Source organism: Echeneis naucrates, chromosome 7 (assembly GCF_900963305.1).
Source record: "Echeneis naucrates chromosome 7, fEcheNa1.1, whole genome shotgun sequence".
NCBI lineage: Eukaryota > Metazoa > Chordata > Actinopteri > Carangiformes > Echeneidae > Echeneis > Echeneis naucrates.
This window is the reverse complement of record NC_042517.1, coordinates 9,162,307-9,174,929: the sequence shown is the minus strand read 5'-3', so window position 1 is coordinate 9,174,929 and position 12,623 is coordinate 9,162,307. Positions and strand designations below refer to the sequence as shown.

Here is a 12,623-nt window from a genome sequence, read left to right as displayed (position 1 = left end):
TTTTTAAATGAATGAAATGGACACCTAATAAAGTAGATTAACAGAAAACATTGTAATGCCTATACTCCCAGTGTGTCTGCCTTTGAATTATCTTGACTTGTGTGTGCCGGCCGTTTGTGTGTGTACCTTAGTGAGGGGTTATTCACCTTCATGGCACTGAAAACCCAGGACTGAACCTTCGTGGTACACCCGTACCCACCCAGTAGCTCCAGTGCCCTCACATCCTCGCACTTTTGCCATGCGCCACGGCAAAAGTACTGACTTCACATCGAATGGGCCCATTTCAGTAAGATGCATCATTGAATTATAATAATATTAGAATATTTAAGGTGTGCCTTCGACCCAGAACAGTGCAGTAAAACTGTGACAGTGGAAATCAAGTCCTTTTACAAAATACTTCACCACCACCATATTCATGAAACAATGACATCTCTTTATTTTGAAACATTTCAGTGTGCACTTTTCAGATTCTGTTACATGTTGACATTCCTGGAATGTAACACAACCAAAATATAAATAAGCCTATTTACAGACACTTGTTCATAACAAATTCCCCATAGAAAAACATCACACTTCGTTCATGAAACAAGACGCTGTGTAAATACTGACTGACTGATTGGTCAGTAAATCTGTAGGGCAGTCCTTACTACTATGTATCAAGAGGAGAAAAGGAAAGAAAAAGTGGACCATCATGAGGTTATTTTGTTGCCTGCATCTAAATAATGTTGAGTCTTCAATGATATAGGCCTGGGAAATGTAATATAAAAACTGCACTGCCACTTGCAGACCAACACAAGCTAACAGCTTTAAAAAGGAGAAAAAAAAAAAAAAAAAAAAAAAAAGGAACAGTTCAACAGCCTGTCAATTCTCGCCATTCCAAAGATACCATAAATACTACCAACGAATGAAACGGTCAGAGCATACAGTGTGGCTTTGTTCATAAATAATGTGACCATATATAAAGTTTTCAAGTGTTTGGGAGCATTTTTATATTTACACTTCAAGATGGAACACATGCTCCTGTTTGTAACCCTGAATTGTTCCTCCTACGACCAGTGTTGTAAGAGGAACATTGGCCCAAACCCTTAAAAAAAAAGTTGAAAAAAGTGTTATGGCCCTAGCCTAGGGGAACCAGGGCCACACATGATGGAAAGCCCCCACCCTTCCCACTCCCAAGAAAGCCACCCAACATCGAGGTCAAAGGACAAGGTAGCAGTTTTAGTTTCGGAGGTGAGCAATGCCAAAACAACAAACAAAACTAAATGAAAATCTGTATCTTTCCTCCAAGAAATAAGTGTAAAATAAAAGATAATAGATAACCTAACTCCTAACTAAAAACAAGAGAAAACATGGCACAGGAAAATAAACAGCTGCTCCCTCATACTACTGCCACACAGACAGTGCAATCTGCATGCTTTTAAAACATGCTAGGCTGCTGCAGAGGTTTCACACGTCACTGCAAAGGCACCACTTTCACCTGGCTGGCAAGTTGGGGAGGGAAGAGCAAAAGGGGCCCAAGTTTGGCGTCAGGTGGTGAATAAAAGTCATCAGCCCATTAATCAGCCTGCAGCAACCCAGTCACATGGACATTTGGACACACACACGCGCACGCACACAGTTTCATCATTCTGCAGAAAAAATTGCGGTGGACACGCTTATAAGTTTTTCTGATGCCCAAGTGTCCAGACAGACAATGATCATGGGCCAGAGTCAGAACCTGTCACCGGTAAGGCTGCGGCACTACCATTCGGCACACGGACTCGTGCGTAAGGTCCGAAGACCAACAACGCATCAAAACACACACACTGTAACAAATTTCTGTAATTTCTACAGTAAAAAAAATTACAGTAGCTTCTTGTTCTCATATTTTGCAAGGTTTAACTGTATACTGCAATGCATTATGAGTGAAAATTATTACAGTAACTCAAAGCATTTTTTCACAGTATCACATTGTAAAATTACAGGATGGTTGTGTTTTCACTTGGTTCTGACAGAAAACTGTTGGAGCGAAAGCCCATAGTGCATAGTAGCCCAGTTCCATGCTATGCTGGCTTCTGCTGTCTCTTCAAACAACATATTGTGTCTTTTTCTCTGATTTTGTGACTTCAGGTGCTTCATCGGGGTCAACCCAACCTCTGACACAAAGATGACAAAGTGGATCAGTCCAAGAAGTGGGAAGGTGCATGAGAAGAGGAACAACAGTGTCAGCTTCCATGTCTCTGCACTTCTCAAAAGATTAATGGACTTTGAATGGCTTTGAGCCTATCGCAAAACAATGGCACACTATTTCATTAACAAAAGTGGCAGCTGAAGATAATCTAATGTGTTGATCAGCAACCACAGTGTACTTAATTTGCTAAATGTGACAAAGATTAACTGTAAACCCACTCTACAATAAGATACTGAATTATGAATAAGTAACAGCTATTTAAAGGCAATATTAGTTGCCAGGTAATTAGTGTAATTTGAATGGAATACAAGATAATGTTGCAAACTAAAATACAGTTAGTGGTTGTTTCTAATAGAAAACAACAATACATTGCTGGAATTTATGCACAGCAAAAAAATGTAAGAAGTATCCAATGATATACTGTAATTATTTTTTAACACTTTAACAGCACTTTATGGGCAAGTTTTTCACCTGGTTTTTACTGTAAATGCTACAGGAAATTCGTTACAGTGCAGGCTTATTAGATGTTTGCTGATTTACTAGAGAAAAACAAGATGACAAAGTGGCATCAGTTTGTTGTTGTCTAATCAGATGCTCCCTGTCAACTGACATTCTCAAACCATCATCTGAATGAATAATCTCAATGGAAAATTTACTGCCCACATCTTTCTTTTCTAGGGGTATGCTAGTCTGTACAGGATTACTCAACAAGGAGTCACTTAACTCCACACACACATCATATTTGACAGCACATACAGGAAACAGAGGGGGCAAGTCTCACACAATGGGCACAGAGAGGCAAACTGTGGTAATCTGGTCATCGGGGACAGAGAAACTTTCCCGTCGGTTATATCATTAGCAAGAATTACATCAATTCCGGCTACAGGTAGCTGGGATCTCACAGCAACTTGGAATTTATGTGTCACGAGCCTGGAGACTAGCTGAAAAAAATTTAGTTGTGCGCGCACAACATCCATTTTTACTCCCCACACCAGAACATCGGAACTGCAATAACAATCCCCCGAAAAGGGCAGGACACCTTCATGAATTAAACTTTGCTTCGCGTCAGTATCCCGTAAGATAATAATCAGTACGCTGTCTGCCTCACCCACCAAAGAAACAGAGCCCAGTAACACAAACAGCCGAAAATCCTCATCTATTTCGTCACACACAACTGAGCGCAGATGGTCGATCAATGGGGATTTTGTTTGAATCAAACTGACCGCCGATTGAGTTTTGGTTATTTTGGACTGCCCTTTCTTTTTCAGAATGGGGCAGGTGGCAATGAGGTGTCATGGCTCATGACAGTAGAAACATTCTCTAGTTTCTGATGCAGCTCACGGAGTTCACAGAGGTTATCCCTGGTTTTAACTTTTCTGGCATGGCACTATTTGTCAAAAAGCGGACCTTTCACTCTTGCAAACTCTACATATGTCCGGGTGGCAGTCTTTTCACATTTTCTAAAGTTCTGTCTGTATGCCTCCGGCACCAACTCATAAGCACGGAGGACCGTGGCTTTCAAAATATTATAATCTAAACTAAAACATGCTAGGCTGCTGCAGAGGTTTCAGGAAGTACAACTAAAACTCCCTCTTCCCCCGGACGGGCATCATTTGTGTCCCAGGGCCAGACTACGAAAGTTCACCCACAAAATGATCTTCTTGTCTGTCTACCTGCACTCAGATCTGGCTGTAAAGAATCTGAGCCAGTCCTGGTCTACACTATAAACTGTTCAAGTTCACTGAGAAACACTCAAGACCTGAAATGTAAAAAAATATATCTCCCTGTTGCATGTTGTTCAGTATAAAAAAGACAAAAAGAAAAGAAAAACAATCTACATTGGTGGGTTGTGGGTTTGAGATATTTTGGATAACTCTTATGTTCAAAGCATGTAGCTTTCTTTCAGCTGTTTTCAGCACTCCACTAGATCATTAAGATTTAGATAGAATTAAAACAAAAGGAGGAGACAGAAATGAAAATTTAGAAAGAAGGGGAGAAAAGGTTAGAAAAAATAAAGTTAATGAGATGATGGTGAGGCACAGTGTGAATAAAAAAGAAAAATAAAAAAAAAGAGCTTAGACTCAGTCCTATGAGTTTCAAGTGCTGTCCAATTATTCAACCCTGTTGGTTTTTGTTTGTTTTTTCCAACTGTCATCAGCTCAACACTCCCCATCACTGCCCATGATGACAAGTATCACACCCATCGCTAGAAAATGCTGAAGAGGGTCTAACAGCAGGTTCTTGTGACATACATACAAAAACAAACATACCAGAATTGGGCTGTGGTTAGTAGGCTTTGTTGGCAGATGAGATGTCCCCTTTGAGGGGAAAAGGTTTGAGTAGTCCATCAGTTCATGATGGTGGAGGAAGCAGAATGGTAGATTGGGATTATTTGTCTGCCACAGCTGCTGCCATGGGAACACGCATCGTACCACGGGCAGTTGCTGCCAACTCTTCGATTTCTGTATTTAGTTGTCTAATGACCCACTCCATTGCCTCACGACCCTGAGACGGACAAAAGTTTTTATGAATACACGGTGCCTGTTAAAGTTACGTTGCTCGTAGCTAAACAATGTGACATCATCCACTGGTTAGTGAACTGCTGTTTTGAGGCCTATATTGGAAATTCTCTGTTACCAGTTTAGCTTTTTGATACCAAAAGACACTATACTTGGAAGAGAAAGGAGAGCCTTGAATGTGACCTACATTGTACTTCCTTCAGTAGGTCATCATGTAGGGTACAGTTTGTCAAACACACAGTAACCACACTCTCATGCAGAGGTGTCCAACTCAAGTCCTGGAGGGCTACTGTCCTGCATGTTTTAGATGTTTCCTGCTCCAACACAGCTGATTTAAAAGAATGATCCTGGTCAGACTGCAGCAGAGCTTGATGACAAGCTGATCATTTTAAATCAGGTGTGTTGGAGCAGGACAGTTGCCCTCCAGGACCAGAGTTGGACACCTCTGCTCTATACAAACTGACCTTTCTACAAGCAGTAGAGTCACTCGCTGATGGTCATTAGAGAGATTTTAAGTATTTAAAAAACATTCTAAAGTCAAATTGTGTAAACTATTATTTTAATTTACCTTGCCAGCGTTGGCAGATATAGTCTTGGCCATGAGGCCCTCGAGGTAGCTGCTCAGACTGACACCTTTCACGCTGATCAAAGCCTCCTGTGTCAGCACCGTCCTGACAAACAAAAACACATACATAAACACCAACCAACCTGAAACCTGGTACATCCATAGCGGCTTTTGGATGTTTGTAAGAACAATTTTTTTTTTTTTCCAATCAAACAGAATCATTTTCATCAGTCATTTACTTTTTGGGGTCTTGTGGGTGGGGCTTGTATGTCAACTTCTCGTCCACAGATACCAGGTTAGTGAAGGAGATCTGGACAGATAAAAAAGGTCAGCATTCATTTTTAAACATCACACGTTTGCATTGTTTACAGGAGATTCAGTTCATTTAACAGCAACAGATCTTGAGAGAGCCGAAAATTGATGATCGTTTCAACTGCAAAGACTTAATTATCTACATTAGAGATTACATCTATGTTGTGTTGAAAATTTTTATTTATTTTTTGAACATGGAAGAACCTCTACCAAAGAAGTATTTACACAAATATTTACATAAGTAAATATAACTTCATGTAACTAAATCATTCATAATGAAGATGCAGAGTGGAGCTGGAAATCTGAGGAGTGGAGTCCTGTGGGTGCAGTTTAGGTGAAAGATACCAATGACATCTGTTCATTTACATACAACTTTTTCTGCTTTATAAAATAATTTAACCTAAAATATAATGCTGTCAGTTTGAATCAAAGCCCTTAATGAAAGACCGCATATCACCTGTGACCCCAACCCATCGGTATTACTCACATTTGTAGACTTCAACTCAAAGGTCTTCTCTTTGGGGTCCACTACTGATTGCTCCTGAACATATGTGCATGTCCTTGTTACGCCAATGATCTGCAGTGCAGGCATGTTGCTCATATTATTAAGAAGAACAAAAATGTGGCATTATCAATAAAAATAAAGATAAAACATAAAATAAAACATCCCAACAAATCATGTGTTTCTCTCATTATCCAACTTACAGACTTGGCCATGGCAGGCAACCCCCACTCTGTACTGAGCAGTCTGGTGCTGTGTAACCGTCCCTCCGTGTCAACACATCTGTCCAGAACATCCACACCAAACACATTGGGGTTCATGGGATTAGGATACTTCTGCATGGCCGCCTTGGTCACCGTCTCCCATGGGTGACTGTTAAAAATCAATTCTTATATTAGGAAGAGAAGGCCCCAACAAACCATGAAACATTCTAACAAGAGACTGTGAAGTATTAAGTAACTATGGAGAATATACTTTTTCATAAATGTGCAATCAAATGTGTTCATTTTCTGAAACAGCCCCCCCTCCAAAAAAGAACAAAACGCTTTGCTGTGATATCAAACGTAGGAAAAAAGATTGAAGTGATGCAGGCTATCTTCATTGCTGAGTGAAAGGAAATGTACATGTTCACGTGAACGTGATTGTGAATATACATAGCATTGAGAATCAGGCAACAGAATTACGCGAGTACATTTAAGTGTACATTTTGAAAAATTTGTTTTAAAATTCAAAATGAAAAAAATTTAAATCTTATTATATGTTGAACGGGATTAGTCATTTGATTTAACTGGTCCAGGCGCAGTGGCTCATGACCGGACTCTTCCTGAAAGTGAGTCCGATATAACCGTATAACCACAGGCATCATCATGGTTTCTGCCCCCCATGTCACTCTCTCTGTCCCCTCCTTTCTGATGGAGCTACCAAACTCAGCTGTTTCTCTCTAAGATAACGTTTTGTGTCGGGCTTTTAAACAAGCTAGGCTAATGGACGTTAGCATTAGTGCTGGCCAGTTAGCTTACGTTACAAGCTAACGGCCCTGTTTCTTACCTTGCTCTACGTTTCTCGTCCAAAATTCACTGTCACCACCTTTTAAAAAAATATTTGGATAGAAAATTTCTTAACCCTTTATTTTCTTCTTCTTCTTTCTTTTCCTTTCCGATCACCGGACTGATGCTGACCGGACATTTTGCTACCGAACTTCAGGGCTGAACAGGCTAGCATAGCAACAGTCACCAAGGGGGGCGGGGCTTAGCGAAGGCTCGGAGGTAGTGAAGGTTATAATTACATAATCTTTCACTAAAATAGTTGTGTATTTTTTACATGTCCATAAAGAAATCATCTCAGTGGGTGATGTGTTGGCTTTACTGGTCTAGTCTGTGGACGCGTCCTGTCTCCGGTCTGGTCTCGGTCCGTTCCTGGAGGGGTGCCCTCACCGGTCTGGTGTGGTTATAATTACATAATCTTTAACTAAAATAGTTGTGTATTTTTTACATGTCCATAAAGAAATCATCTCAGTGGGTGATTTGTTGGCTTTACTGGTCTAGTCTGTGGACGCGTCCTGTCTCCGGTCTGGTCTCGGTCCGTTCCTGGAGGGGTGCCCTCACCGGTCTGGTGTGGTTCGGCCTAGGTCCTGGGGGGGGCGCCGTATCTGCATTAGCCCAGTCCATTACTCGTAACCAACTAACTCCGTAGACATGTTCAGGTGCCACACCGGGAATGGACCTTACATTCATACATTTACATACATATATTTACATACATCATACATTATATCACATTACATCACATTTACAGCATGTACATATATTTACAGTCCATTACATCACCAAACCCCGGGGTTATATTATAGCATACATACAACTAGCATCTAACATCAATCCCTAGCCGGGAATCGAACCCTTCCCGCCTAGGTGTGAGGCGGCTGCGTTACCACTGCTCCACAGCGCTGCTGCAGTTACCCCATAGATTTACGCTACTTCACCATTTGACATTTTGTCACCTGACCTGTGACGTAAGTGAGCTGGGATTGGCTCCAGCACCACACGTGACCTCTTCTTTTCTGGCTCTGGCTCCGGGTGGCCAGGATGAGCGTTTGTCATGTGAGTGTATGTTCATTATGGTAAACTTGTGTTGAACAAGTTCGTGGATTGAGAAAAATATGGACACTATTATACTAGTATTTCTAGGGAGCAGAAATATGTCATTCGCAGGCGCTCCGCCCGTTTCCAAATGAATTGTAAGCAATAGTAACGTTATACGTCAAAAATAATGCTAACCAGTTAGCTAGCAGTCCATTTCGAAGCGACTAACTAGTGTAGTAACTAGCTATGCTAGCTGGCATCCATTTGAACAAAGATTGACAATGAATGGCCCAACAAATGCATTTTCAATTTTTTTTATATCATAAATAACATACCAGTAACCTACACTTTGGCTTGTTCCATGTACGGCGTACATGTACAGCTGTTTCTATTTGCGTTTCTTCTTTAAGTACGTACGGTAACATAGCAGCTACGCACGACTAAAGGGGAACCGGAACCTGGAGGAACCAAATCTGTTAACACACCGGCCATAAAAACAGAGCGATTCCACTTGACCGCCTGATTCTTGTTGTGTTTCCTCTTCGGTGTTGTCGGCATGTGTCGTTTTTAGACGTGTTGATATGAAACCATGATGATGGAAGATGTCTGTGTTTTTTATTTACTCATAAAAATTTAAAACAAATCAACATGCGTGGACCCGGAGCTCAGAAGAAGAGGTCAGATGTGGTGCTGGAGCCAATCCCAGCTCACTTATGTCACAGGTCAGGTGACGTAATGTCAAATGGTGAAGTAGCGTAATGGACTGTAAATATATGTACATGATGTAAATGTAACATGTAATGTGGAATATGTGATGTAATGTTGAATAAGTATGTAATGTAAGGCGCGATTCCCGGAGTGGCACCTGAACATGTCTACTGAGTTAGTTGGTTACGAGTAATGGACTGGGCTAATGCAGATACCTAGTCCGAACCTGAACCAGACCGGTGACAGGACAGACTAGACCAGTAAAGCCAACGAATCACCCAGTGAGATGATTTCTTTATGACATGTAATAAATTGAATATTTACATAAGCTCCTTACTTGTGTTCTTCCTAATTTTAACCCCCCTTGGTTACTGTTGTCAGTGATCTGACAGGAGGAACATAATACGGCACATAGTCACATCCAGCGACAGATTTAATCTCCCAGATTAAACAAAAACACGTGAAAAGCACACGGAAGTTTCCCTTTGTCAGTCTGTTGTGGGGGAAATGTTGCCATAGAAGGTAAAATGCAAAACGACGCTGCTGGACTCAAGTCACTAGCCAACGTTAGCTTTAAGGCTAGCTGCAAAAGGCTAATTTAAAACTGAACTAGCTAAAGCGGTTTACTTCTCTAGCACAAAACGACTTAAGACGAGGATGGTGGTTGAAAAACTTAAAACATAGTATACAAGACAATGGGTTAGGTTACTTCACGTCAGGCGCGGTGTGTGAAGTTACCTAACTTATGTGTGAAGCTAGCAGCTGTTAGCCGCTCGGTGTGCAGAGGACCACAGACAAAAACAACAAAATGGGTTTCGGAACAGGAAACCAGCAACTTAACAAACATATTCACAACAAACAGAAAATCACTCACTTGAAAATATGCTCCGATGCCCAGATCTTCATTTTAACAGGCTTTTTTGTCAGGGCTCGGGAGCCGGTGACCGATGACAGCGTGACCGGAGGAGGAAGGAGAAGGGACCGGGGGAGCGGAGAGCTTTGATGGCGGCTCCGGAGCCAGCGGCCCCCTGGTGGCACAGAGCCCCGCTGCACCCTGACATCCACAATCAGCCTGCCCCTCGTTTCATTCAATGCAAAATCTAAAGTGTGGTTCTTACAGGTGATAAAATGGATTCAAAATGTCTGTGTTTTCTATCCTCCTCTCTCTTTGAGAAATCCAGACTTTTATCATGCAGAATGCCAGAAGGTGTTTTTACCACAGACAGACCACAGTTCATGTTTTTGATTTAGCTGTATTTGATTTTCTAAAGATTAGCAACACTACAGAGGACTTATATGACAAGTAAATGTTATGTAATAAAGTGGTCACTAAACTTTTCTGGGTATTCCACTCTGTTCTATCTGGCATAAAGTCATATTTCAGTAATACAACAGTAAAACACCGTTAATGTTGACTATCATTACAACGTTAATGAAGAATTATTACCTTCTAAAATGGCTGTAATAGCTTCTGATGGGAGGTTGTTTCTCAATTTAAATCATAAAAGGAATATCTAATTATTAATTAATTAAAAAGGATTATCTAATAATTCTCATATTTGCGGAAAAATCCTGCAAATTAAGTTAAATGCGACACCAAAGAAATTTCAGTAGTTTGATCTTTTGAGACTAGGTGCTTTCTAAATTCATGAAAGTAACTTTTCACTCTTACATTAATAAAATAAAATCGGAAATCAGAAATTCTTTATTAACATGTCTTCTGATGTTTAAGGGGTTGTAAACTCTGATGGCAGTGGGAATAAATGGTTTTCTATGTCTTTCCATCTTGTATCGTAGATGGATTCAGTCCACTGCTGCGGTTTCTCTAGTCCAGTAGGATGTTATGGAGTGGATGGTCTGAGCATTTTCCGATGGTTTCTGTCTTCCTCTGTGTGCAGGAGTAGCGTTCACAAAATAAAACACTAAAGAAATCAGCATTTTTTTTTTACATCTTAACAGACATTAAGGCCACTCAGCCAACCCGATGAGGGCAAATCAATCTTCAATCTTCACCATCACGCGTCAATCATGAGCATGCGCTGTTCCTATTGGGTGAGGGAGAGGACGTGCGTATGTCTGATTACGTCATCACGCACATATCTGACCTGTCCTTGAAGCCACAACACAGGCACGATGGTTGCGTACTGGAGACAGGCTGGCCTAAGGTAATGAAATGCTGAGAAATCTGTCTACTCCGATTAAGTACTGAAGTCTCTTCTTACAGCGCTGTTCTCAATAGTGGTCTGATACCAAAAATTTGTAATTTAACAGTGTAACTGTCGTTATTTCCCTATTCAATCCTTCCAGAGCTACATAGCTAAGCTACTAGCCCGTTAGCTTTCCAACACACGCGTTTATTGTATGACTCTTTAATCTAAGACATTGCGCTTTCAATTTAGCATTGAAGGAACAGTCATGTTTGTGTTTTCCAGAGTGATCATGCCCAGTGTTGCTTGCCCTTTAGCATGCGGCTAACGATGTGTCCTCTCTGCAGCTACATCCGCTTCTCTGCAATCTGCGCTAACGCGGTGCGCTCCGCACTGAAGCCGCAGTTCAAGACCGAGGCGATAAAGGCCGCAGAGGCCAGCGTCAAAGTCAGCAAGCCCAAAACATCAGCATAGCGTAAGTCCAGCATGCCTTCAGAATTACCAGCAGCAACAAGACACCGAGTGGTGTCTGGAGGTAAAGTCATCGTAGCCTTTTGCGTTTAAAGGAGAGGTGACATTGAGCTACAGGATGAATCAGGCCGACGTCTTCATGAACAGTGGATACATAATCTACTAGAAACAAAACAAAAGTGTTCATCTCTAAGGCTCCTTAGAGCCGGATATCATCAGATTCAGTTAAAAATTAGTCCCAAGTGGAACTCTTGGTTTTTATTAGGGTTCTCATGAATATTACTGATGGACAAACATTCCATCATAATTTTCTACCTCAGTTACGCAAACATTATCTTTTGCAAAATCCTAATCTATAAAGTAGCTCCCAGTTGTCACATGAATGTAGTATAAAATGTAGTAGACATTAAATGAATATGTTTAAGTTGCAGTGGTATTTCTGCCAGTGCTCTTTCGAATATGCCTGGGCATTGCCCTGTCAAAGCTACTCTGACTCATTTTTGTGTCTGAGATAAAGGAAAATAATTTCTTCATAGTAAAAGGTTTACCAACTTGAAGCCAGGACCTGGAGTCACTGATTGAGATAAAGATAAATATATATATGTGTATGTGTGTATGTGTGTGTTTGTTGTTGTTGTTGCTGTTGTTGTTATTGTTAATGTTCAAAATACATTCTCATGGGTATGTTCACTAATTTTTCTGTTCTGCTTTTATTTGTTTCCAGGATGTGATGACTTGATAGAGATTTTCCTGGTGTTGTTAGGTCCTATCACTGTCCTTTTCCTAGGCACAGTGTAGAAGATAAAAAGATGGATGGTATCAAGATGACCTGTTGGACTCAGGACCTAATTGAAATAGCTGTCTTTCCTTTTCATTTGTAATTAAAATTGTATTAAATATGAATATTGGAAATCCATTTATTTCACTTGTATTCTTGCTGTGTTGGTCAATATTGTAATCATAGCACTGAAAGCTGTGAAACAAGTAAAGAAGACTGAAACATTTGTTTTAACCACTTTTTTTTATTTTGATATAAATAAGTCAGTTCAATCATCTACATCCATATACACACATAAGGTGGTATCTACAGAGGTGTGTGTGTGTGTGTGTTGATCCAAGAGTATATCAAGGGTTTGAAATAGTATTGT

General features: G+C 40.7%; 2 protein-coding genes across 3 annotated transcripts; one reads left to right on the top strand and one right to left on the bottom strand.

Annotated features, from left to right (window-relative positions):
* Positions 1-424: 424 nt before the first annotated feature.
* Positions 425-9,867, bottom strand: LOC115046081 (PRELI domain containing protein 3B-like). 2 transcript variants are annotated; one of them, XM_029506203.1, is made up of 6 exons: positions 9,732-9,860; positions 6,272-6,440; positions 6,054-6,143; positions 5,494-5,564; positions 5,258-5,360; positions 425-4,675 (listed from the first exon to the last, which is right to left on the bottom strand). In XM_029506203.1, the coding sequence occupies exons 1-6, from the start codon at positions 9,761-9,763 to the stop codon at positions 4,559-4,561; spliced, it is 582 nt and encodes a 193-aa protein (XP_029362063.1). In that variant the 5' UTR covers positions 9,764-9,860; the 3' UTR covers positions 425-4,558. The 2 variants fall into 2 exon arrangements, with proteins under 2 accessions (XP_029362063.1, XP_029362064.1); XM_029506204.1 differs by lacking the exon at positions 6,054-6,143 and having other exon boundaries at positions 9,732-9,867.
* A 1,046-nt stretch (positions 9,868-10,913) lies between these two features.
* Positions 10,914-12,395, top strand: atp5f1e (ATP synthase F1 subunit epsilon). Its single transcript, XM_029507026.1, has 3 exons — positions 10,914-11,022; positions 11,352-11,479; positions 12,200-12,395. The coding sequence occupies exons 1-2, from the start codon at positions 10,991-10,993 to the stop codon at positions 11,476-11,478; spliced, it is 159 nt and encodes a 52-aa protein (XP_029362886.1). The 5' UTR covers positions 10,914-10,990; the 3' UTR covers position 11,479; positions 12,200-12,395.
* The last annotated feature ends 228 nt before the right edge of the window (positions 12,396-12,623 follow it).